The sequence below is a fragment of the Panthera leo genome, chromosome B2 (genome assembly GCF_018350215.1).
Source record: "Panthera leo isolate Ple1 chromosome B2, P.leo_Ple1_pat1.1, whole genome shotgun sequence".
NCBI classification, from domain to species: Eukaryota; Metazoa; Chordata; class Mammalia; order Carnivora; family Felidae; genus Panthera; species Panthera leo.
In genome coordinates this window covers 135,481,420-135,504,885 of record NC_056683.1, presented here as the reverse complement: position 1 = coordinate 135,504,885, position 23,466 = coordinate 135,481,420, and the positions used below count along the sequence as shown (strand labels likewise).

The 23,466-nt window shown below is 44.6% G+C and overlaps 1 protein-coding gene across 2 annotated transcripts in view; it reads right to left on the bottom strand.

Moving 5' to 3' along the window:
- Positions 1-23,466, bottom strand: part of AKAP12 (A-kinase anchoring protein 12) — a 101,063-nt gene that overhangs the window by 44,335 nt on the left and 33,262 nt on the right. For both annotated transcript variants that reach the window (XR_006202894.1, XM_042940079.1), the window contains exon 2: positions 876-990. Coding sequence is in view for 1 of the 2 variants with exons in the window: in XM_042940079.1 (XP_042796013.1) it covers positions 876-990 (115 nt within the window). In the remaining variant the exon portion in view is untranslated. The remainder of the gene's footprint in view (positions 1-875; positions 991-23,466) is intronic.

The following is a 23,466-nucleotide window of genomic DNA, read 5'->3' as shown; positions in this document are numbered from 1 at the left end:
CTTGAAGTAGCTACATGGGGGTATTGAGCAAGAAGAGAAACAGGTTCCACATGTTAGGAGAGTCTCATTTAACCAAGGCCATAGCCAGTCTCCTCTCACGGGGCTTTCCCCTACATTTGTCTTATTTATGTTGCATAGAAGACACAATTCACTGCATGCCAAATCATCATTTCATATATCTTCTAGAGTGGTTGTGAAATTATCCCTTTGTTTACGATTGAATGGAAGGAGAAGACAGAGGAAGTTTCTTCTTCAACCTGTGGCCCTTCCACAGAGAAGGGTGCTCGGTCAAGGTACTTGATTCTGACCCTAATGACCCTAAACCATGGTCCTTGCTACCTCACGGGGGCTGACTCGAACTAGGTGACAATGTGGTGAAAGATTCGCTTTCTAGTAACCACCCCCGTGGGACCTGGTAGTCTCAAGAGCTAGAAAACACGCAATGTATCGTAGCCTGAGCAAAGACAAGCGTGCATCCTGAAACATACACAACTAGAAAAATCTGTGCGAGAGGAAGCTACTCTCCAGAGTGAGAGAGACTGACTCTTAAAGCAACCACGACCCTGGGGTTTCCAACAAGAATTCACAGGAACGCCAGTGAACACCAGACGAGTAGTTGAGAGAAGGCAAAAAAAAAAAGTTCCAGATAAAAATATCTAAGAAACATGAAACGTGACTTCACTCCTACACCTAAGTATAGAGAAATATTTCCCTTTGGAACCCATTGATCGCTTTTGTTGTCGAAATCAGGCAACCCCAGGCGGGATGTTCTATATTCTTCCCAGGCCTGTTTTCCTTGTTTTCCGCGGATTCGCTGCAGGTGTCGTCCACCCTCCAGTCCCTGCTTCCGCCCAGAGCCCGAAGAGGCAGCTTACCATCTGTGACAGGGACTTCTTCTTCCTGGCCATTCAGGGCTCCCTCCTGGGGGCTGAAATCTTCTTCCTCAGCTAAGCCATTGGCAGGAGACAGCTGACCATTCTTCTGGAGGAGCTACACGGAAAACAAAACCATGTAAACTTCAGTGACGATGAAGATTTAAGTCTTTTAATACGCTGCATGATCCCGCTACCTTACAAAAGGTCCCGGGCGCAGATACGGCTTTGCATCAGGGTAAATGTGTGCACCACTCCATCCATTCACTCACCTAAATGCCATCCCTGACATACATCCCAGTCCTATTGAATATACAACAAGTAAGTCAGGTGTGGTCCCAGCCCCCTTGAGCTTACAAACTTCTATCAAAAGCAGACTTCAAGAAAAAAAATGTTGTTTTCCTTAAAGCAACGTTTTTCCTTGTGTTTAGATGCAGGTTATACATTTGACCAGAATATACCTAAGTGACAATATGACCTTCTCAGGAGAAAGGGCAGACATGTAAATAAACAATTATGGAAACGGTCATGGTGGAGAAAGACAAGTCACAATAAACAGAGGAGCCCCAACCTATGGGGTGTTGGGAGAAAAGGGAGTACGGATAAAGCTGAGACTGAAGTTCCCACGTGATGGGCGTATGAGAAAAGAAAGGTGCAGGGGAGGCAGAGAAGGGAGGCAAATTAGGAACCCCATGGTTTGAAGACCAGTGTACTCAGAGACAAGAGAACAAAGAAGAGATGCGTCACACATGCTTTTTCCGAGTCAGTTTTTTCTTTAAAATGTTACTAAAATGGACATCGGTCCTCTAACCCGGAGAATACCCTATGCAATTGATGTTTTCAGTTGCAAAAATAGTAGACATATGATATACCGTTATTTTGTTTTAATGTTTATTTATTTCTGAGACAGAGACAGACAGAGCATGAACAGAGCATGAGCAGAGAGAGAGGGAGAGAGGGAGACGAAGAATCCGAAGCAGGCTCCAGACTGATCTGTCAGCACAGAGCCCGACACGGGGCTCGAAGTCACGGACCGGGAGATCATGACCTGAGCCGAAGTCGGATGCTCAACCGACTGAGCTACCCAGTCGCCCCTATGTTATTATTATTATTATTTTTTTTTTTTTTTAAACCTGAGAATATAGGTAAAAAGTGTTAAGGCTATTACAAAAATAGCTCAATAACCATTTAGGAACCTCAGGATGTCAACAATGCTTTACAATCTGCACACATTTCCCAGTATATGAAAACCAATGTAGGCAGGTGGTGTTATTTCCATTTCACAGCAGGGAACACTGGAACCCAGTGGGATCACAGAGGGTGGGGGTTGGTGGGCCACAGATCCCACAGCTCAGACGGAAGCACCACAGCCCGAAGGCCAGCACTCCCCACCAAGAACTTCCAGGGTTTTTTCCACAGCACTACAGATTGCTGAAGGACCTGTTGCGGTGCGTAACGATAAAATGGCACTAAGAGGGGTGCCTGGGTGGCTCAGTCGGTTGAGCGTCCGACTTCGGCTCAGGTCATGATCTCACGGCTCGTGAGTTCGAGCCCCACGTCGGGCTCTGTGCTGATGGCTCGGGGCTCGGAGCTCAGAGCCTGGAGCCTGCTTCGGATTCTGTGTCTCCCTCTCTCTCTGCCCCTCCCCTGCTCATGCTCTCTCTCTCCCGGTCTCAAAAATAAATAAAAACATTAAGAAAAAAATTAAAAAAAAAAAAAAAAATGGCACTAAGAGTATTCCACAGGCTCCAGACCCACCCACCCCAAAGAAATCTCCGGGCCCAGCACTCCCCTTGGCATCAGTCCGTGCTGCTTATAGGCTAGCAGAGCACACTGGCCAAACCACTGACTTTGATCGGAGCCTTGAAGGGACAGCAGGTTCAGCAGGTTCAAGACACGTCAATCGGGAAGTCCTGAACTGAGCTAAATTGATTTCACCTGGCTGTTGCCGGCTCCCAGCAAAGCTGCCCTTCGGCGGCACGGGCTGCCTCCTGAAATAATATCACTGCACTTGAATACTTACTCCACAGATGGAAGAGTCGCTTCAAAATGCCCACGCTGAGTCTACTTATGAGAATGCTCAGATCGCATTTCCACTTAAAGTCTGCTCTTACCAAACTATGAAAGATAGGAGTCTGAAATGAAACCTAAAGACAAAAGTGGGGGTGGGGGGTGGGGAGGGAGGTCTCCACAATGCCCATTAGCAAAAAGGTCAGCGTGTAAGAGTATTTGGACTAAATATCACTGGTTATGTGAACACGTCCAAGTCAGATTTGATTAGCGACGTGAAGAAGAGGCAGGAGGAAAGCAGGGAACGTATATTATTGCGAGCTCCGCAGAAATCCAGTGGATCTTCAATTTAAAAAATGCTTGATGTGCACCGTGATGAGCAAACTAAATGGGGAACGTGAGAAAGCAGTGTGTTGTCTTCAGTTTATTTATTTATTTTGAGAGACAGAGACAGCATGAGTAGGGGAGGGGCAGAGAGAGAGAGAGGAATAGAGAGAGAGAATCCCAAGCAGGCTCAGTGCTGCCAGCACAGGGCCCCAGGCAGGGCTTGAGTTCACGAAACCACAAGACTGTGCATGACCTGAGCCAAAACCAAGAGTCGGCCGCTCAACGGACTGAGCCACCCAGGCGCCCCAAGAAAGCAGTATTAATGCCTCAATTTTTCAATGCAATAAATGTTGGGCAACTGTGCCCCTTGTTTAGGAACCAACAGTTTGAAGTTTTACCGTTTAGAGTCCTACAGAATTTCTATAATTCCTGGAAGAGTTCTCATAATTCTTTACGAATTGTCAAACCCAAGCTATCTTTACCCAGAGCCAAACTGAGTGTTTTTAAATGCAAAACATCTACAGGACACAGGCACAAACTTTCCTCTCCTCATACATGTTACATACATATAATGAAGTACATTAAATAACATCAGATGAGTCTTCAAATCTGGCATTACTTGCTAGCCCTCCTTGTACCTAAAGTGTGATGATTATGGATTAGTTACATCCAGTGACCACAGGACCCTGTCCCTATTTCCAAAAAGCAGTTGATGGATTAACGTTGGTACCAGACAATATATGACAGGGATATTATTGAAACTGAGTTTTGAGCCAATTTTGTTACGTGCATAGCTTGAGTCTCAAAGCAAATGGACCACCCAAGCTTTGACCCCCACGGGTGATACCCCCCAAGTGAACATTCACAGCCCAGGAGACACCAACACTCCACACAAAAATGGGACCTCATTCCTAGCCATATTCGGATATTTCCACCATTCTGTGTTTTGCTTAGAGATGCTGTTTACATAATCTTGTAGAAGGAAAAACTCACTTTTGTCTGTGACAAAAAGTGTTTTTGTTTTCCTTTTTTTCCCAACCCCAACCATTTACATAGTTGATACTATTGTTAAAGGTTCAGGTGCTTCTGAGAGTTACCAATAAATTAAGGTCACCTCAAATTGTAAGAAACCTAACCCACTGTTCCTTAACATTTAAGTCCTTTCTGCCTTTTTTCATGTGTATATGTATTCATAAGCATTTTTTAAAAAGGGAGAATACATGCTTTTTTATGCCTGATTATTTCATACATAGTGGATGCATTTCGTTGTCAATTAGCACCTATCTGAGTTGTCCTCAGCCATTCTCTTTTGTCTGTAATTCAAATGCCCACAGAAGACAAGCATTGATTTATCAGTTACACTGAAGGAGGCAGTCGCACAACTTAGTGACACGGGAGGTGAATGTCGGAGCCAGATGTAGCGTCACGGGTCATCTGCTTCAGGGAGGAAAGCAGTGTCGGGACTCAAGTTTCCAGAAAAGAAAAAGCAGAAATTTCTACTCCATTCTTTCATTCTGAAGCTTCCTCACTCAGCTTTCTCCAACCCTTCTGTACTTACTTCTACACTTGTACAAACACAGAGATAGACACTAGACTTAAAAGACATGCTCTCGGGGCGCTTGGGTGGCTCAGTCGGTTAAGCGGCCGACTTCAGCTCAGGTCACGATCTCGCGGTCCGTGAGTTCGAGCCCCGCGTCGGGCTCTGGGCTGATGGCTCAGAGCCTGGAGCCTGCTTCCGATTCTGTGTCTCCCTCTCTCTCTGCCCCTCCCCTGTTCATGCTCTGTCTCTCTCTGTCTCAAAAATAAGTAAAAAAAAACGTTAAAAAAAATTAAAAAAAAAAAAAAAAAAAAGACATGCTCTCTGCATTTGAACATCGCGAGCACCAGAAAACCTCTATTCCCACTGGATCTGTGCTTCAAAAAGTGTAAACGCCTCTTTTGAGCAAATCAAAACCCTAAATGTTTTCAAGCTTATATCCTTTGAGTGGGTCAGCCAGAGTTTATTCCCGTGAAGCATTCCCACATTACGACTGAACAAGCTTTAAAAAACATCTCAGTGCCTCCAGCAGCAGTATTTTCCTCTCGTTCCTGTAAGAACAACTGCGGAATCTCCAAAATGGCAGCCGGGCCACTGCAGAAAGAAACTACCAGACTTCGTTCCTCCTCCTCCTCCTCCACAGGACTGCCCGCGACTTGCTCTGAGCCCCTTTGCAGAGTAAGCAGTGGGAGTCTCAAGCTCTTTTCTCTCTTTTTTAAGGTGTTATTTTTAAGCAGTCTCTACGCCCAACATGGGGCTGAAACCCACAACCCTGAGGTCAAGGATCACACACTCCGCTGATGGAGCCAGCCAGGGGCCCCAGGAGAATTAAGCTCTTTAATGAATGAGTTAAACAATGAACCAAACAGATGGGCTCTCGACAGCTCTCGGGATGTTGGGGGTAGAGGAGATGAGCCTGCGGAAGCAACTTCTTTCACCACAGAAGTGACCCTCGTTGTCTATCATTGGATGATCAGCTGACCATCACAGGTGACACTGCCCCCCACAGTCCTTCCCTGCTTGTAGTAAATGAGTTTCCAACCAGTGCAATTCTGGCAAAGCCCCAGAAACGGAATGTTAGGTGGATGTGAGCAGGAGCAACCAGAAGCGAGTCAGTATGACAGGGACACACGCACAAACGATCTGGGAAAAAAAAAGATGATCTGGGGGGATTTTAAATCCCTGGCAAAACTTGTAAGGAAAACTCTTCCATGTCTTTTTCTCCATTCTAATATTGAGCATTTTGAAGGAAACCTTTAAAACTGTCAAATATGGGGCGCCTGGGCGGCTCAGTCGGTTGAGCGTCCGGCTTCGGCTCACGTCATGATCTCACGGTTCGTGGGTTCGAGCCCCGCGTCGGGCTCAGTGCTGACAGTTCGGAGCCTGGAGCCTGCTTCGGATTCTGTGTCTCCCTCTCTCTCTGCCCCTCCCCCGCTCGTGCTCTGTGTCTCCCTCAAAAATAAATAAACATTTAAAAAATAATAATAATAAATAAATAAATAAATAAAAATAAAATTGTCAAATAGAAGAAAATAGAGATGAGACTATCATTCCGTAAACAATGTCTTTGGGAAGCCATTTGGAAATAGCCAGAAACAATCGGAATGTGCATACCCACCCACCACATTATCCTAGCAGACATGGCTTTCCCTCCTTACGCAGGTATAGGGACAATGATACACAACACACAACCCACATAACAGCATCGAAGGGAACGCCGTCAACCTAGACACCCCGACATAGGTAGATGTCTCCAGTTTAAGTGGGAAAAGCAAGTCATAGAGCATGTTTGATTCCTTTATGTGTTTAAAATAAGACAAAAATAGGGGCGCCTAGGTGGCTCAGTTGGTTAAGCGTCCGACTTCGCTCAGGTCATGATCTCACAGTTTGTGAGTTCGAGCCCCGCGTCAGGCTCTGTGCTGACAGCTCGGAGCCTGGAGCCTGCTTCGGATTCTGTGTCTCCCTCTCTCTCTGCCCCTCCCCGGCTTATGCTCTGTCTCTCCAACACAAATAAACATTTAAAAAAAAAATTTTTTTTTAATAGAAAAAAAAATAAGACAAAAATAACCCACTTATAGGGAGGGAGAAAGAGAAGGATGGGGACGGGAGGGCTCCCTCGGATGTTTGTATAAGCATTAAAAAAAAACTGTAATAACATTACACAAAATCTTTAACAAATGCTGCCTCTGGAATTTTAGTTATTCTGCCCTTTGCAAGGGTGTTGGGGAAGAGACACAGTTTTGTTTTGCTTTGTTTGAGGCATAACTAATATATATTATATGAAGGCATGGCTTCCTTTTTCTTTACTTTATCATTGCAAAGGTGAAAATGCTTTGAAACTTAAAATCCAGATTCTGAGGCTATCACATGCTAATAACCTGGCTTTCCAGGGTTCACAAATCTTTTCAGATCCTCTGAGCAATGGACCAAACTGATCCCATGGACCTTTCACCCGTCTGTTCACATGATCTCCAAATGTGATTACCATTTAAATAACCTCCTCGGCCACACCATTAACCAAAAATATTGACGAAGACACAGCCAAGACTATCACAGCTCTACACCAGGCTACCCGAGGCTTATATTAGTACATGTATTATGGACCCATATCACCAATGTCGTTTATATACATTTGCTAATTTAACCGTCCACCTTAAGGAAACTCTTATCATCACCCCCACTTTATGGCCAGCAGAAGGGGAGAGGTACTGCACCCAAGGGGCTGAGCCAAGATGTGGGGAAGCCGGGACTCACCCCAGGTGACCTGAGCTGCACACACGGCCTAACGCGAGCATGTTCTGCTTCGGCACTGAGTTTCTTAAGAGCAGAATTTCTGATTGAAGGAAAAAACCCCAGTCAATCCATTTCACAAAAGTGACACAGGCTGTAAGAATACAAATCATTGTCGGGGAACCTGGGTGGCTCTGTTGGCTGAGCGACCGACTTCGGCTCAGGTCACGATCTCACAGTTCGTGGGTTCCAGGCCTGCATCAGGCTGGCTGCTGTCAGTGCAGAACCTGCTTCAGATCTTCTGTGCCCCCCTCTCTCTCTGCCCCTCCCCTGCTCACACACTCTCTCTCAAAACTGAATAAACATTTATTTAAAAAAAAAAAAAAAAAAAAAAGGCATCGTGACAATACCAGCCAGCCTGGGTTATGTTTAAGCTCAAAGTTTCCTTCTAATTTAGAGGTCAATTACAGAACACCAACAGAATTATGGGTTTTGAAAGGTTTGCTTTTCTTTTAAAAAGTAACCATTTTTATTTCAAACTAATCTAAGTAGAAAGCTATGCAAATCCAACTCTAAACATGATATAAACCGTTAGGCCAGAGAGTAAGGCACAGAAGAGGAGACACTTTACTTAATTAAATTAAATGGATCTAATTCCTACAGTTAAGGTCACTGCAAAAAACACGATGAGGACAGAAGGCAAAAGATTACAAAAATTAACTTAAGAAATAATTCTAAATATCCAAAATTTAGGGCATGGTTATAGTGCATCTTGCAGGCATTAAAAATACTACCTACAAAGTGTATGTAATAGTATGGGGGTGTACTTTATTTTGTAATATTCAATTTAAAGAGCAAACATAACAGTTATACATATAAAATGATTACAAATACATACAAGAACATACTGTAAAACAGGGGTGCCTGGGTGGCTCAGTCGGTTGAGCGTCCGACTTCGGCTCGGGTCATGATCTCACAGTCTGTGGGTTCGAGCCCCGCGTCGGGCTCTGTGCTGACTGCTCGGAGCCTGGAGCCTGTTTCAGATTCTGTGTCTCCCTCTCTCTCTGACCCTCCCCTGTTCATGCTCTGTGTCTCTCTGTCTCAAAAATAAATAAACGTTAAAAAAAATTTAAAAAAAAAATCATAACCGCATAACATGAACCGTAGTACATCTTGGACTATCGTGAGATGACCTGAGCCGAAGCTGGACGCTCAACCAACTGAGCCACCCAGGCACCCTTATTTTTCTACTTTTCTATGTTCTATGTTTCTACGTTATGTTCTTTATCTAAGTAACATGATGATTTTTACAACTGGGTGGTGGGAGAGCTTTTCCTTCGCTGGATATTCTGTTTCGGTTTGTTTATTTTTAGAATGGGCAAGAGGCCGCTAAGAAAATTTTGCTTTACAGGGAAGCATTGTAATTCTAATTTCTACCAGTCACATGAATTTCATGAGAAAACAGAACTGCTTTAAGACAGAAATGCAACAGTGAAGTCCTATTTCAGGCGTTTGGTCATGCAAACTAATCCATATTCCCTCAAGTGTAGAGAACACAGCGGGCTCAGAAGCAGGCTCAGAAGCAGAGTGGAGAACTGGGTACTGGTACTCTCTGGGGCAAGATTAAGTACCTCATTTTGGCATTTTAGAATTGTCCCCTCATTGTCTCAGGCTGAAACGTGGTGGGGTTCCTTCCAGGCCAGCAAATGGGAGGTGGCTAGGAGAGCGGGGTCTGATCTGTGGCTTTGGGCCACATGTTTTAGCCTCTCCTACCTCCCTTTCTCTGTAAAAATGGGATAAGAATTCATTTCTATCTACCTCACAGAGTATCTGGGGCATCCCCGACACGTTCTTAATAAGTCCACTACTAACCTAAGCTGCAGCTGCTTTTATTATGCCATTTGCTGTCATAAGTGTGATCTAATGGGGCTCCTGGGTCTCTCAGTCGGGCAAGCGTCCGACTCTTGATTTTGGCTCAGGTCATGATCTCGTGGTTCGGGAGTTCGAGCCCCACATCCGGCTCTGCGCGCTCTTCTTGCCCTCTCTCTGCTCCTCCCCCACTTGTGCCCTCTCTCTCTCTCTCTCTCTCCAAATAAATAATTTAACTTAAAATATATATATAAAATAAAGGGAACTATTGTCCCAGGCCCACTTCCCCCCTACAAAATGAACGCTTCAAGTGGCACCCGGGTGACTCAGTCAGTTAAGCGTCGGACTTCAGCTTAGGTCATGATCTCACCATCTCATGGCTTGTGGGTTCGATCCCTGCTTTGGGCTCTGTGCTGACAGTTCAGAGCCTGGAGCCTGCTTCGAATTCTGTGTCTCCCTCTATCTCTGCCAACCCCAGCCCCTTGTGCTGTCTGTCTGCCTGTCTCTCTCTCTCTCTCTCTCTCTCTCTCAGAAATGAATAAACATTAAAACATTTTTTAAAAAAAGAAAGTTTCAAGAGTTCTTTCTGGATTGGTCCACACTCTGCACTCAACACAACATTTAGCATAAAGGCTTGTAAGCCTTCTAGCTGTCTAATGGTCTGGGTAGGAAAAGAGGGGCAAGGCAGTTGACATAAAGGTCTAAGCAGAGGAGAGACACCCGAGTTGTTTTTTGTTTTGTTTTGTTTTGTTTTTTTAACCACAGGAAGTATGGAGGAAACAGCAAACGGCACAGTATGGCTCCTGTTAGCTATGGAACTTGACCTCTGAGCTCATTCTCCAAATTATATACATGGGGACTAAGACCATCTTGGTTTTCAGATCGTCTTGAGTTTCAAATGAAGTAATATTTGGGAAAGCTCTCCTCAATTGAAAAGCTGTCGGAAGCCGCTGTGTCTCAGTCCACTTGCCCAAATCCACCCGTGATCTACTCCAGTATTTTTCTATCACGCTAGAGCCAACTTTTAAGAAATTTTCCTCATGTTTGCAGTGAGGAGGGTGTCGAAGGAAGCAGCATTCGATTTGAAACAAGGGGATCCTGGGGCGCCTGGGTGGCTCAGTCGGTTAAGCGTCCGACTTCGGCTCAGGTCACGATCTCGCGGTCCGTGAGTTCGAGCCCCGCGTCGGGCTCTGGGCAGATGGCTCAGAGCCTGGAGCCTGTTTCCGATTCTGTGTCTCCCTCTCTCTCTGCCCCTCCCCCGTTCATGCTCTGTCTCTCTCTGTCTCAAAAATAAATAAACGTTAAAAAAAAAAATTTTTTTTGAAACAAGGGGATCCAACAAAATTAGACACAGCCATGTGTCTACAGAAAATGTATCTCACGATACCCGATCTTACACACAAAACAGGGTTACAGCTCAAGACGCAGGGCACCCCTCTAGTAAGCAGGCCAGAGCTTTGGAATAAACTTGGTCAAGAGGAAACGCTGACTCAAGACATGTAAGCTCTTTTGCCCGGGGTTGTTCCTGGTGGGTCTGACCCTCAGGTAGCAAAACACAATTATCCTGCTGTGAGCAGGAGACCATACAGGACCCTCCCCACCACCACATGTATACATGGCTGCATGGGGATTAATGAGCCCATCTGTCAACGCCGCTTAAAAAGTTGACCATCTTGGGGCATTTGGCTGGCTCAGTTGTTAAGAGCATGCAACCCTTGATCTCAAGGTCATGAGTTCAAGCCTCAATTTGGAGGCAGAGCTTACATAAAGGTTAAAAAAAAAAAAAGAAAAAAAAATTGACCATCTTTATGGCTGAAGACTTATTTCACACAAGTCAACAGCCATAGCTCCAAACATTATATTCACTCTAGAACCAAACTGTCCAAATAGCACATACCTGAATATGGTGAAACCATTTCATCCCTCCCTTTTAGTAAACACAAGCACAAAGAGAATTTCAGAAATTATTTTAAAATTTCTAGAAATTGGAGGGCCTGGGTGGCTCACTTAAGCATCTGAATTTGGCTCAGGTCATGATCTCACTTTCGGCAGGTTCAAGCCCTGCGTCAGGCTCTGTGCTGGCAGCTCAGAGCCTGGAGCCTGCTTCGAATTCTGTGTCCCCTTCTCTCTCTGCCCCTCCCCTGCTCACCCTGTGTGTGTGTGTGTGTGTGTGTGTGTGTGTGTGTGTGTGTGTGTCTCTCTCTCTCTCTCTCTCTCTCTCAAAAATAAACCTTAGGGGTGGCATGGGTGATTCAGTCAGTTAAGCGTCTGACTTCGGCTCAGGCCATGATCTCGTGGTTCATGAGTTCAAGCCCCGCGTCGGGCTCTGTGCCAACAGTTCAGTTTTAAATAAACTAGAAAAAAATTTTAAACAAAAATTTAAATTTCTAGAAATAAGCTGAAGGCTAAATATAGAAACTGATGACTCCATCAGTAATCCATGTTTATAAAAAATTTTCAGGAGCTACAGCCCTAGTTTTTGAAAGCTAATTCGATTGGATTCTTGAATCCCTCTAGGCCTTCCCCTACAGCCATGCTCCCAACCAGTTAGCCTTAAGAGGCTGTCTCCACCCCAAGGACACTCCACCTCCGAGTTGCAGAAATAAAACGTACGAGAACGAGAGTGGTAAAAAGGTTTTTCTTTTTAAGATTCCCAAAAAGTTCAATTCTGTAAAGTCTGACAAAGTCTTCAGCTATTAGGTTTATAATGACAGGTCTGCAGACACCAGATCTTGTATTTGTTTTAAGAGAAGCAAATATAACGTAAAAATCACAATCTGACAAAACTAAGATTGGTAACATGTTGGTCACAGCTGACGCTGGTGGATGGGTACGGGTGTTTGTTGTATTATTCTGTATTCCATGAATCTAGAAAAGATGCATGGCGATTCACAAAACGATACAAAAAACAAAAACAAAAAAAAAACGAGGCCCTTAAACTAGCAAGCCTTTAAAGAGAGAAAAGAAGTGCTTCTAACGTTTAAGAGTATTGTATAAACGCGGCACCAAAAGCTCTTCATACCACATGAAATCGAGAACAGTATATACTCGGGGGCAAGAGTGATTCTAGTGGCCGATAAAAACGAGATGTCCTTATCTGAGAAATGACCTTAGGAGATCTCTGCCTGATCTTGATTTTCCTCCTGAAAAATGCCCTGCTGTAGGTGAGGCGGCAATTCCACGTCTTAAAAGACTAATGCCCTGGGGGGCACCTGGGAGGCTCAGTCAGGTGAGCCACCGACTACGCTCAGGTCATGATCTCAGGTTCATGAGTTCGAGCCCCGCGTCAGGCTCTGTGTTGACCGCTCAGAGCCTGGAGCCTGCTTCAGAGTCTGTGTCTCCCTCTCTCTCTGCCCCTCCGCGTCGGGCTCTGTCTCTCTCTCTCTCAAAAATAAACATTAAAAAACATTTTTTAATACCTTAAAGTTGTAAGATGCCCTGAAACACCCGATCTCGAAATAAAACCTCTGCTTGCTTTTAATTCCGCGCTATTTCTTCCCACTCCTGTATTCAGCAAAACAAAACCAACAAACAAAAGTATCTCCTTACTGGTTGGTGACACCGAACATGACTGAGTTAATCTGAAGTACCCAGAAAAGGGGGTGGGCATGTCGGCACCATCCGCTAGAGTCAATGGGGCTCCCTACCTGCCAGCCTCACGGAAAGAAAACACACCGTCCGTCCAACTGATCAGGCTTTTGAAATATCAATACTCAGTACACCAGGCGTTATCAAATGTCATTGTACCAGGCATTATCTCAGAAGTATGCTGGGCTCAAATGATCTTGGGAAAACTCTCTGTAGTGTGCATTCTGAACCACTAGGGAGGAAATCATTGCAAGTTTTTCTAAGATTTTATTTTTAAGTAATCTCTGCACCCAACATGGGGCTCGAACTTACAACCCCAAGATCAAGAGTCGCTCGCCCTACCAACTGAGCCAGCCAGGCGCCCCACTGTAACGTTTTCTAAAATGACGTGCCCACCTCGTAGACCCGCAATTATTAACAGCCCGCGTTAATAAGTAAAGACACCAGAGTAAATGCCATACGCTTTAACACACAACATTTCAGTCGGATATTCCCCTCCTTTAAAAAGGAGTTACAGTTGTTTTAAAACGTACTAAAGATCTTCGGTTCTCTGGGAAAGTATGTGAAAGAAAACAGAGCTCTAAATCTGGTAGAGGTAGGAGATCAACGGTGCTGATTTCAGACAAAGGGAATTTATAAGATCTCTGCTGGATGTGAGGGGATGAAAAGTACCACCTACCAATTAATTACAGCAATTCGCTGTGTGAAGATGGTCCACCAGGATTCCAGTACGTGAAGGGCTTACTTGGCAGCTCCCACAGCATTTAGATCTGTGTCGTAATTAGAACAGAGATGCTCAATAAAACCACAGAAACATGTGAGTCCTAGGTCAAGGATTCTGGCACGCTGATAGCCCCAGCATCCTCCTGTGTGCTGGAATCACAGGACAGGAGGTATTGCTGGCGGCCTCTACCGAACACGTGTCCCCTCTGGGTAGTGATCCTAACACTCCTGGCTGAGAACCACTACTCAGCCTCATTGAATCAGAAAAGGGGGGAGCTTAAACTGTTCCCCACCCCCCCCCAACTTCCCTAAACCAGGAAACACGGTCCTACTTATATACCTTTGGGTCACTGATAAAACCCATCTAATACAGAAATTCAAAGTGGCGGGACCGGTGTGTCCACTTGGGGGGAACAGACCAGACTAAACAACCCAACAGTTGAAAACTTTGTTGTGTGAAGGACAGGAAACAAGCCGCACTTTCAGGTTAATGACTTTCATCTTAAGCTTCTAAGCAATGCTGAAGGTCCATGTTTAAACCCTAGTAGGCAGCTAACATCTGTTGGTTGGTTGAGTGTGGACCTCAGAGTGGGGTGAGGCTCTCCAGATCTTGTCAAATTGTACATCTCAGGATACGGATCCTTAAAGCACATTTGCTAGTGTTAGGACATAGGATGAATGTCTAAGACAGGTTATTCTTCCCCCTCGGAGTTGTTGCACCTGCAAGATATACGGGGGAAATCAACTGCCTGCCATATTGACTTCACTGTTGTCTACAGATCCCAAATGCAAATTAAGCAAAATATTAATGTGAAGAGAACAGTGAAGATGAGTACCTTAAAAGCAAAAGATTGGTGCTCTGAAGCATCTGACTGTTCTAATGCCTTTTCCTTTTGATCCATGTACCATCAAGTTCAATGTAGTTGCAGAAATCAGGAGCCCAATTCCCACCTAATTCTTACACACCATACTCGAGTAACTACTCTCTTGTTAAGACCCTCTCAAAGGTGGGGAAGGGCGCCTGGGTGGCTCAGTTAAACGTCTGACTTTGGTTCAGGTCAGGATCTCACACTTCATGGGTTCGAGCCCTGCGTTGGGCTCTGCACTGACAGCTTGGAGCTTGGAGCCTGCTTCAAATTCTGTGTCTCCTCTCTCCCTGCTCCTCCCCTCTCAAAAATAAACATAAAAAAAAAAAAAAAAAGACTCTCTCAAAGGGATCTGCATTAGGTAGCAAAATACCATTATCGCATCCTTGCTTAGGAATTCAATAATACAAAAAGTTCTAAAATCCACTGTATGTCTTAGAAAGGCTAGATAGTTTCTTAACCTGAGAGATAAACAGTTTTGACAAAGGAGGAAACCAACATCACCTGAAGTAAAGTTTATAGATTTTAAGGTTCAAAAACCTTTAGGCGCTAGGATTATTTCTTCTAACCAAAAACGTATCCCTAAGCCATGAGCATCAGAAACTTCAGAGAGGGAGTAAGTTATGAAAAATGTGCAGCGCCCGAACTTGGCACAATTAACTCCACTATGCAAACTAAAATAGACATCTGGGATTGAGTGAGAGTCCGGTGGTAGAGGGCTATCACCTGTATACATGAAGAAAGAAAGGCAGAAATGGAAAAGTCGGAGAGGGTGTCTTCTAAGCTCTTCTCCCATCCTGATGAATTGGTTTCATTGCTTGTTCTAAGCAGCCCACGGCAGCACAAATGACCACCTCTTACAGGTCCTACACCATGTGGATGACTACAGTAAGGGGAAATGAGACCGTAGGTTTACTACAAGCTTTGCCCAACAAAAGTATTTAATCAGGAGGATAATTGAGATCAAAGTTAAATAACATAATCAGTATGCATATTTAGTGGTTGTACTGCCTTTGAACCACATTGCTTAAAATAACTGCTGATTAAAAAAAAAAAAAATCCAGGGAGAGTGAATTTATTGATCACCGAGTGAATGTACTGATCGCTGTGTTGCTACTTCAGTTCTATGTCTGTGGGCCCTGTGATGTGAAAAAAGGAAACGAACAAGCAGGACTGCTGGTCTTGTTTTCAGGAGAATGAACTTAACTTGTAAAGATGGCCCATCTAAGGTAATGTGATTTAGCAAAGAACCAACAACTGCTATTCCACAATGTTCTACTCCAAATATTTCTAGCCTAATCGCGGAGAAAAACGTGCTACAGACGAGAAAAGCAACACAGAGTTTTCCAGAGTGCCGTGCTGTGTTTGCTGAAAAGCGAATCTCTAGCCTCCCAGGCTGAATTCTAAACCGCTTTTCGATTGATTAAATGTCTGCCTCACATCTGCTTCTTTCTGAAACCTGCCACGCAGGGGCACTGCCAGAACCTTTCCAGTCTGCGGCTTTTAGGAAAGGCACTCCGCAAGGAAGGAGGAGTGGGGGACGGGAGAGCTATGCTAAGCCCTCCAGACTTCCAGAAATGCCCCCTTCCATGTTAAAAACAAAACAAAACGAAACAAACAAAAAACTAAAGAGAGTTTCCTATACACCATGGCATGGATTATTTAATAAAGTTATTAAACATTTAGCTCTGATAATGGACTTGAAGACGCCATTTTGGAGAATCCATTTAGGGTTTTGTAGCTGGTTAAGAGCAGAATCAAAATGATAAACTGACATGGATTTCTCGGACGTGTGTGCTCAGCTCTGTGCTCCCCGGAATTCAGATGGCCTGCTGCAGACCAAAATAAAAGTGACGTGAGCGGTCCTGCGGCCAGAGCACAGCCAGTGTTTATGTTAAGTCAGGTCAGAGTCAAACAAAGACTGCCGAGGCCCACACATTCATAAAAGGCAGGTGATGGCAGGACCATGCCCTTAACTGGTAAAAATGCTACAAAGCTTCTGCAGACCCAGTGGCAGAGGAGGGCACGGGAAACAAAAGGGCGTGCTTTCCAGTGAGACAGTTGGGGAGGGAATCCCAGCTGGGCCTCCTTTTTAGCCGTGAGACCTCTGAGCACATTTCTCACCCAGAGCCTAGAAAATGGGACTAACGCTTTGCAAAGCTGCCATGGCCCCACCCCGGCCCAATGAAATCAGAACCCCAGGGAATGGTACCCAGCTGTTAGAGGAGTTTCTACAGGTCCTCAGGGGGTTCGCACGGGCAGCCGCTGTCCCCGGAGGCAGATGCTGACCACAGGAGACTGACCACTGGTGAACGGGGACCCCGGGTTGGGTCGTTTGCCACAACGGGGAAACAGCTCTCAAAAGGAAAACAAATCAGAATGCAGGTGAGTTTGTAGCAGGTTAGTTTACAAGCACAGGGAGGGAGTTTCTGTGCAGGTAAGTTGTGGGGGGGGGGGGGGTGGGAGGCGGGAGAAGTTGGGAGTCACTCTGGAGGCAAGAGGAACGGAAGGCAGCATTTGATACAAAGGCAGTGAGGCATCCTGACTAAACGCTGGAGGCCCTCGTGCCAGGGATCAGTCGGCTTGGCTGGAGGTTTTCCACCGGGCACACCCCCCAGTATGAAGAAGAGTGGGGGCAGGGGGGAGGTGAGGTTAGGGGAGGGCCGGGGTGGAAGAAAAGATGGCAGCAGGCCTTGCTTCATGTCCGGCCGGCCGGCCTAAACTCGGCTCATCATGGCGTCCAGCTGGTGCAGCAGGGTCATGCTGGAAGGATCTCTTACCCAGCCCCTTCGTGGGGCGCTCAGCCAAGACGGCACCTTGGCCTCCTCGGTGTTCCTGTCGCCCGAATGGCCCTGATCAAGCAACCTGAACTCACTGAGAAGGAACAGAAGGAACACCATAATACTAGGTCCTCTAAGCATGCAGAGGCACTAAAATATTTTTTTTTCTATACAGAAATAGTGACTATTCTAAGAACAGTTATAATAAGGAAAGGAAAGCAAAAATAATATAAAAAGGCGGGGGGGGGGGAGCACCTGTGTGACTCAGTTGGTTAAGCGTCTCACTTCGGCTCAGGTCATGATCTCACGGTTTGTGAGTTCCAGCCCCGAGTCGGGCTCTGTGCGGACAGCTCGGAGCCTGGAGCCTGTTTCAGATTCTGTGTCTCCCTCTTTCTCTGCCCCTCCCCCACTTGTGCTGTGTCTCTCAAAAATAAATAAATGTAAAAACAAATTTATAAAAACAGGGAGGGGGACAAAAACATAAGAACTCTTAAATATGGAGAAAAAACAGAGGGTTGCTGGAGGGGGTTGAGCGAGGGGGGATGGGCTAAATGGGAGAGGGGCATTAAGGAATCTATTCCTGAAATCCCTGTTGCACTATATGCTAACTAACTTGGATATATGTTAAAAAAAATAAATTAAATACAAATTAAAAAAATAAAACAAATAATAATAAATGGAAAAAAAAAAGAGCAGAGTTATATTGGTCAGTACGTTTCTTCTGTCAACAGTAAGCTTCCAGACAATATTGCTCAGATGCCTCTTCCCCGGCCCTGCCTTCTGGACGAGGAAAAGGATATTAAAACAAAACAAAATAAAAACAAAATTGACACAAGCTGCAAACATACTAGTCATCCTCTTACTCAAAGAATAAAGAATCACAGTCCCAGGTTACCCAACACACGTCTCAGAAAGTTACGCATCCCTTGGCTTTTGTTCCAAATAATCGGGACACCAGCCTAGTAATAAAACGTGGAGAAGGGAAGTGGCATCTGGGACGCCCCTCCCCCTACAGTGTCTGTATTCAAAGGCCATCATGCTTCCTTTCTCTAGATAAATCTAGACTGGTTTGGACTGCATGAAGAAACTTATTCTAAGAAAGACAACACCTTGATGTAAAAAATGGCAGCTCTGGATTCTTATTTTCCTGGTTTTTAAAAAGTTCTCTCAGCCCCTCCCCTGCTCGCTCGCGCTCTCATGATCTCTCTCTCTCTCTCTCTCTCTCTGACTGAATAAACTTTAGAGAAAATTCTCAAAGTTCTTTTTTTTTTTTTTTTTAATTTTTTAATGTTTACTTATACTTTGAGAGAGAGAAAGGGAGACACAGAATCCAGAGCAGGCTCCAGGCTTTGAGCTCTCAGCACAGAGCCCGCCAGGGGGTTCGAACTCACAAGCTGTGAGGTCAAGACCTGAGCCCAAGTCGGATGTTTAAGCCACTGAACCACCCAGGCGTCCCTTCACAAAGTTCTTTAATAAGTTCTACCACACATAGACCAACTTTCTTCTCGGGATCTGACTCCACCCGAAGGGGTTTCTAAAAAGGAGACATTGTGAAAAACCTTTGTCATTGATGAAGCCTTGTAAAAAACGGCATCAACTACAAGCTGTTTGGGGGCTTTTTTTCTTTTCTTTTTTTTTTTTTTTGGTCTGTTTGCTTGGCTTTGCTACCAAATTTATTCCCTCAGACTTCTGTTTCTGATACATAGAGCTCAGAAAATTCACCTAGTATGTAAGCAAGCACTCTAAAAAGCCTTAATTAGAAGTGCTATTTCAAAGGGGCCCAGGCACCCCAATGTTTACAGTAGCACTATCGACAATAGCCAAAGTATGGAAAGAGCCCAGATGTCCATTGACTGATGAATGGATAAAGATGTGGTACACACACACACACACACACACACACACACACACACACACACAATGGAATATTACTCAGTGATCAAGAAGAAGGAAATCTGGCCATTTGCAACTACATGGATGGAACTATGAAGCGAAATTAGTCAGAGAAAAACAAATATCATGTGACTTCACTCATATGTGGAATTTAAGATACAAAACAGATGGACATAAGGGAAGGGAAGCAAAAATAATATAAAAACAGGGAGGGGGCAAAATAGAAGAGACTCTTAAATGAGGGTTGTTGGAGGGGTTGTGGGTGGGGGGATGGGTTGATTGGGCAAGGGGCATTAAGGAGGACACTTGCTGGGATGAGCACTGGGTGTTACATGTAAGTAACGAATCACTAAATATCACTAAATTCTACTCCTGGAATCATTATTACACTATATGTTAGCGAATTTGGATATAAATCTTTTAACAAATAATTAAAAAGAAAATGAAAGTATTGGACATAAAAAAACACAAAAGAAGTGTTCAGTCTGGCTAAGCATCATGGTGCATTTACAGAGAAACGTAAATGTGCATAACCATCTCTAAGCATTCAGGGTGGAAGATATTAGCTTGAATCTCTTAATCTGCATTTGCACTTGCCACTGGTACTTAATTATTACTTAAATATAAGTGATCTCACACAAGTGCATTTTCCAGGAAAAAAGGAGTCCATTAACCTAATTTATAAATCATAAGTTATACCTGTCAAAATAGCTTTTAGAGCTGCTAGCTAATAGAGAACATCTAGTAATGCTATTAATACCTTAATTTTTAGCTTTATCAGCATGACAGCGGGACAGAGAATAGGCCCCCACATAAATACTCAAGGAGTCTTGTCCCGATTTACGAGACAGAAGCATTAATTTGGGAGGAGCTCTGTCTTCAAATATAGAAGTTTTTACTTCGTTATTTATTTCGAGAGAGAGAAAGCAAGCAGGGTCAGGGGAGGGGCAGAAAGGGAAGAAGAAAGAATCCCAAGCAGACTCCCCACTCTCAGCACAGAGCTTGACGAAGGGCTCGAACTCACGAACCCCGAGATCATGACCTGAGCCGAAACCAAGAGTCCAACGTTTCACTGACTGAGCCACCCAGGGGCCCCCAGAAGTTTTTAATTCCGGGGTAGGGAGGGAAGGGTGGGGTAGGGACAATGAGACACAAGACAGATGTATCCCAAATCCAACAAAAACATGAATTAAAATTTTCAATCCTCAGTTGTAACTACCAACTTTACAACAGCACGTAATTAATGTTAGCAGCTACTGTTTGAAAAGTCAGTTTAAACAGTGTGCTCATGGTTCTTTAATGAATTTGCACCCGCCTCAGCTGGCTCCGCCAGACCAACGACTGTGGCATCTTGGTCAGGTCAACACTGGCAGCTCTGGTTCTTATTTGTTTTGTTGTAGAAAATATAAGCTCAGAACTCTGAGCTCTGAGCCCTACCACTCTCAACAGACCACATTCAGGAATCTCAGTCAGCAAATGATCTGACTCTAGGATCGACAGAGCACACTGGCTTGCCTTGTCCACAAGTGCTTTCATAAACAGCTGGCATCTAATAGAGACAGCTGATGGGGGCGCCTGGGTGGTTCCGTGGGTTAAGCGTCAGACTTCGGCTCAGGTCATGGTCTCACAGCTTGTGAGTTCGAGCCCCACGATGGGCTCTGTGCTGACAGTTCCGAGCCTGGAGCCTGCTTCGGATTCTGCTCCTTCTCTCTCCACCCCTCCCCTGCTCACACTCTTTCTGTCTTTCAAAAATGAATAAACGTTAAAAAATTTTTTAAAAACTTTTTTTTTCTTCCTAAACAAGAGATTACTGGAGACGTTACTACAAAAAAAAAAAAAAACAAAAAAAAAAAAAACAAAAAAACTTTGTTTTATCATTCTTCTCAAATGTGCATTTTATTCTGCTAAAAAGCATCCTCTCCCTCCTTTCCATAAACTCCCCCTTGAAGATTGCAGTTTGAAAAAGACACACGGAAAATGAAATGCAGTTTTCTCTAATTTGTATGATCCCCTTCCAGGCAAAGAAAAAATAGTTCAATGGCAAATTCAATAAGGTGAATCACTGCCCAGACAGAAAAATATTATTTGCTATCCGTTCACATAATGATGGGGGAAAAAGCTTTGAGACTGAAATATAAATTAGCAAATGTCTTATAAACCTGTCCAGTCACTGCCTATGGAGAGTAGGGAATAAACATTCTACTTTAATAGTTAAGTTTGTATGATGGAATTAGTCTTACTTGACCCCAAATACACTCCCCACTCTGCTGCCTCCTATCACATTCTTCACACTATTCTTAAAACAAGTCCATGGAATGAATCTGCATCCTAGACCACCACCTACTCATACTTCTTGCATTTTGTTTTCTTTACTGACCTTGTAAGTTCACTTTCCAAAGCCTCTGTATCAGTCAGCTTAAGCTGCTGTAAGAAAATACCACAGACTGGGTGGTTTAAACAACAAATTTATTTCTCACAGTTCTGGAGACTGGGAAGTCCAAGATCAAGGTGCCAGGCAATTTGATTTCTGATGAGAGCCTGCTTCTGAGCTTGTAGATGGCCACCCTCTCACTGTGCGCTCATAGGGCAAAGGAAGGAGATAAAGGCACACAGAGATAATGCGTGGGGACACTCTCTGGTGTCTCTTCTTCTAAGGACATAAATCCTTTCAATCAGGACCCACTCCATGACCTCATTTGGCCTTGATTACCTCCTTATCTTATCCTCAAATAGTTTCATTGGGGGTTATGGCTTCAACATATGAATTTTGAAGGGGGACACAATCCGCACCGCAAGGGGCCACAAAGGAGGATTCTGGGCGCTGGCAATGTTCTACAAACTGACACAGAAGCTCTTTACAAAGGTGTTCATTTTGTAAGAATCCACCAAAGCCACACACCTTACGCATGCTTTATGGGATGTCAGTCGACCATAAACACACTAAAAACCACCCAAACCATCAATCTGGCTGCAAAGTAGACAACACAATGAAAGAGGCCCAGAACGGAGGCAGGGAGACTGCAACTGTATCAGAACTGGAACCAGAGAGGAGAGTTTGGGGACAGGAACGCTCAACCCATAATGTATTTTGGAGATGAAACCGACAGGACCTGACACTGAAAAAAGGACTCCCAGATTCTCTAGGTACCTGTTTCTGCCCTCGGTAGAAAGAGGATTTACAAGTTTGTGTGTATTAAGTGCTTAAGAAAGCACCCGACAGGTAGTAAGCAATCAAGGTCAGCTATTAGCATTACAAAGAACAAATCCCTGCTTTTGTTGCCCTCTCCTAGCATTTGGCCCCAATGGTTCGGCCTTCTTTTTAAATTTATTTAAGTTTTTATTTATTTATTTTTTTATTTATATTTTTGAGAGAGTGCGAGCGACCGGGGGAAGGGCAGAGAAAGGCGGGGACAGAGGATCAGAAGCAGGCTGGCACGGACAGCAGAGAGGCTTGAACTCATGAACCTTGAGATCATGAGAGATTATAACCTGAGCTGAAGTCCCACGCTTAACTGACTGGGCCACTCAGGCACCCCCTAGGCCATCTTTTCTCGATACTACTCCTTTCCAGGAAAGGAATAACATCTAGGTGTAAGAACCTAGACACTTGGGGATCGTTTTGGGCTTTTCTGCTTCTCATTCAACCCCACACTGATACTGTTGCAAGATTTTTTACCGCAATACCAGGGATTGGTTGTGTCTCCAATTCGAAGAATGAAGAGTGGACACAGGATGAACGGCAGGCGTGAGTTTATTAGAGTTTAAGATTAGAAAGTAAGAAAAGTAGGAAAGCTCCGTTTACAGAGGGGACATTCAAAGGTAAATGCCCGCGGACTATAGGCGGGTCCTTGTTTTACATAAGGTTCTGGTCGTCCCCTCCCCCTCCCCCTCCCATCCCGCTGGTTCCTTCTCAGGTCCAACCCTCATTGGCTTGATAGCTCTAGGTGCTGGGTTGTCCATTCCTGATTGGCTCGTTTCCAATGTAGGAGGGGTGGTCTGTGGCCATACTGTCCCTTGTGGGTCACAGGTTTTATGGTCTACTGTTTATTCATAGTCAGGTCTTAGGCGGTATCTGTTACATTCTTAACAGGAACCTTCCACCTGAGGGGGTTTGCTGTGGTCAGACACTCCCAGCATTGTTCCAAAATAAGTGTCGTTCCCCACGCAGGGACCTCAGGTCCTACCCTGAACCTCTCTGCCGGTTTTATCCTATCCTTTCCCTATCATATTACACCATCAAGTCCCATCATTTTTTGAGTTTTCAGTGCTGT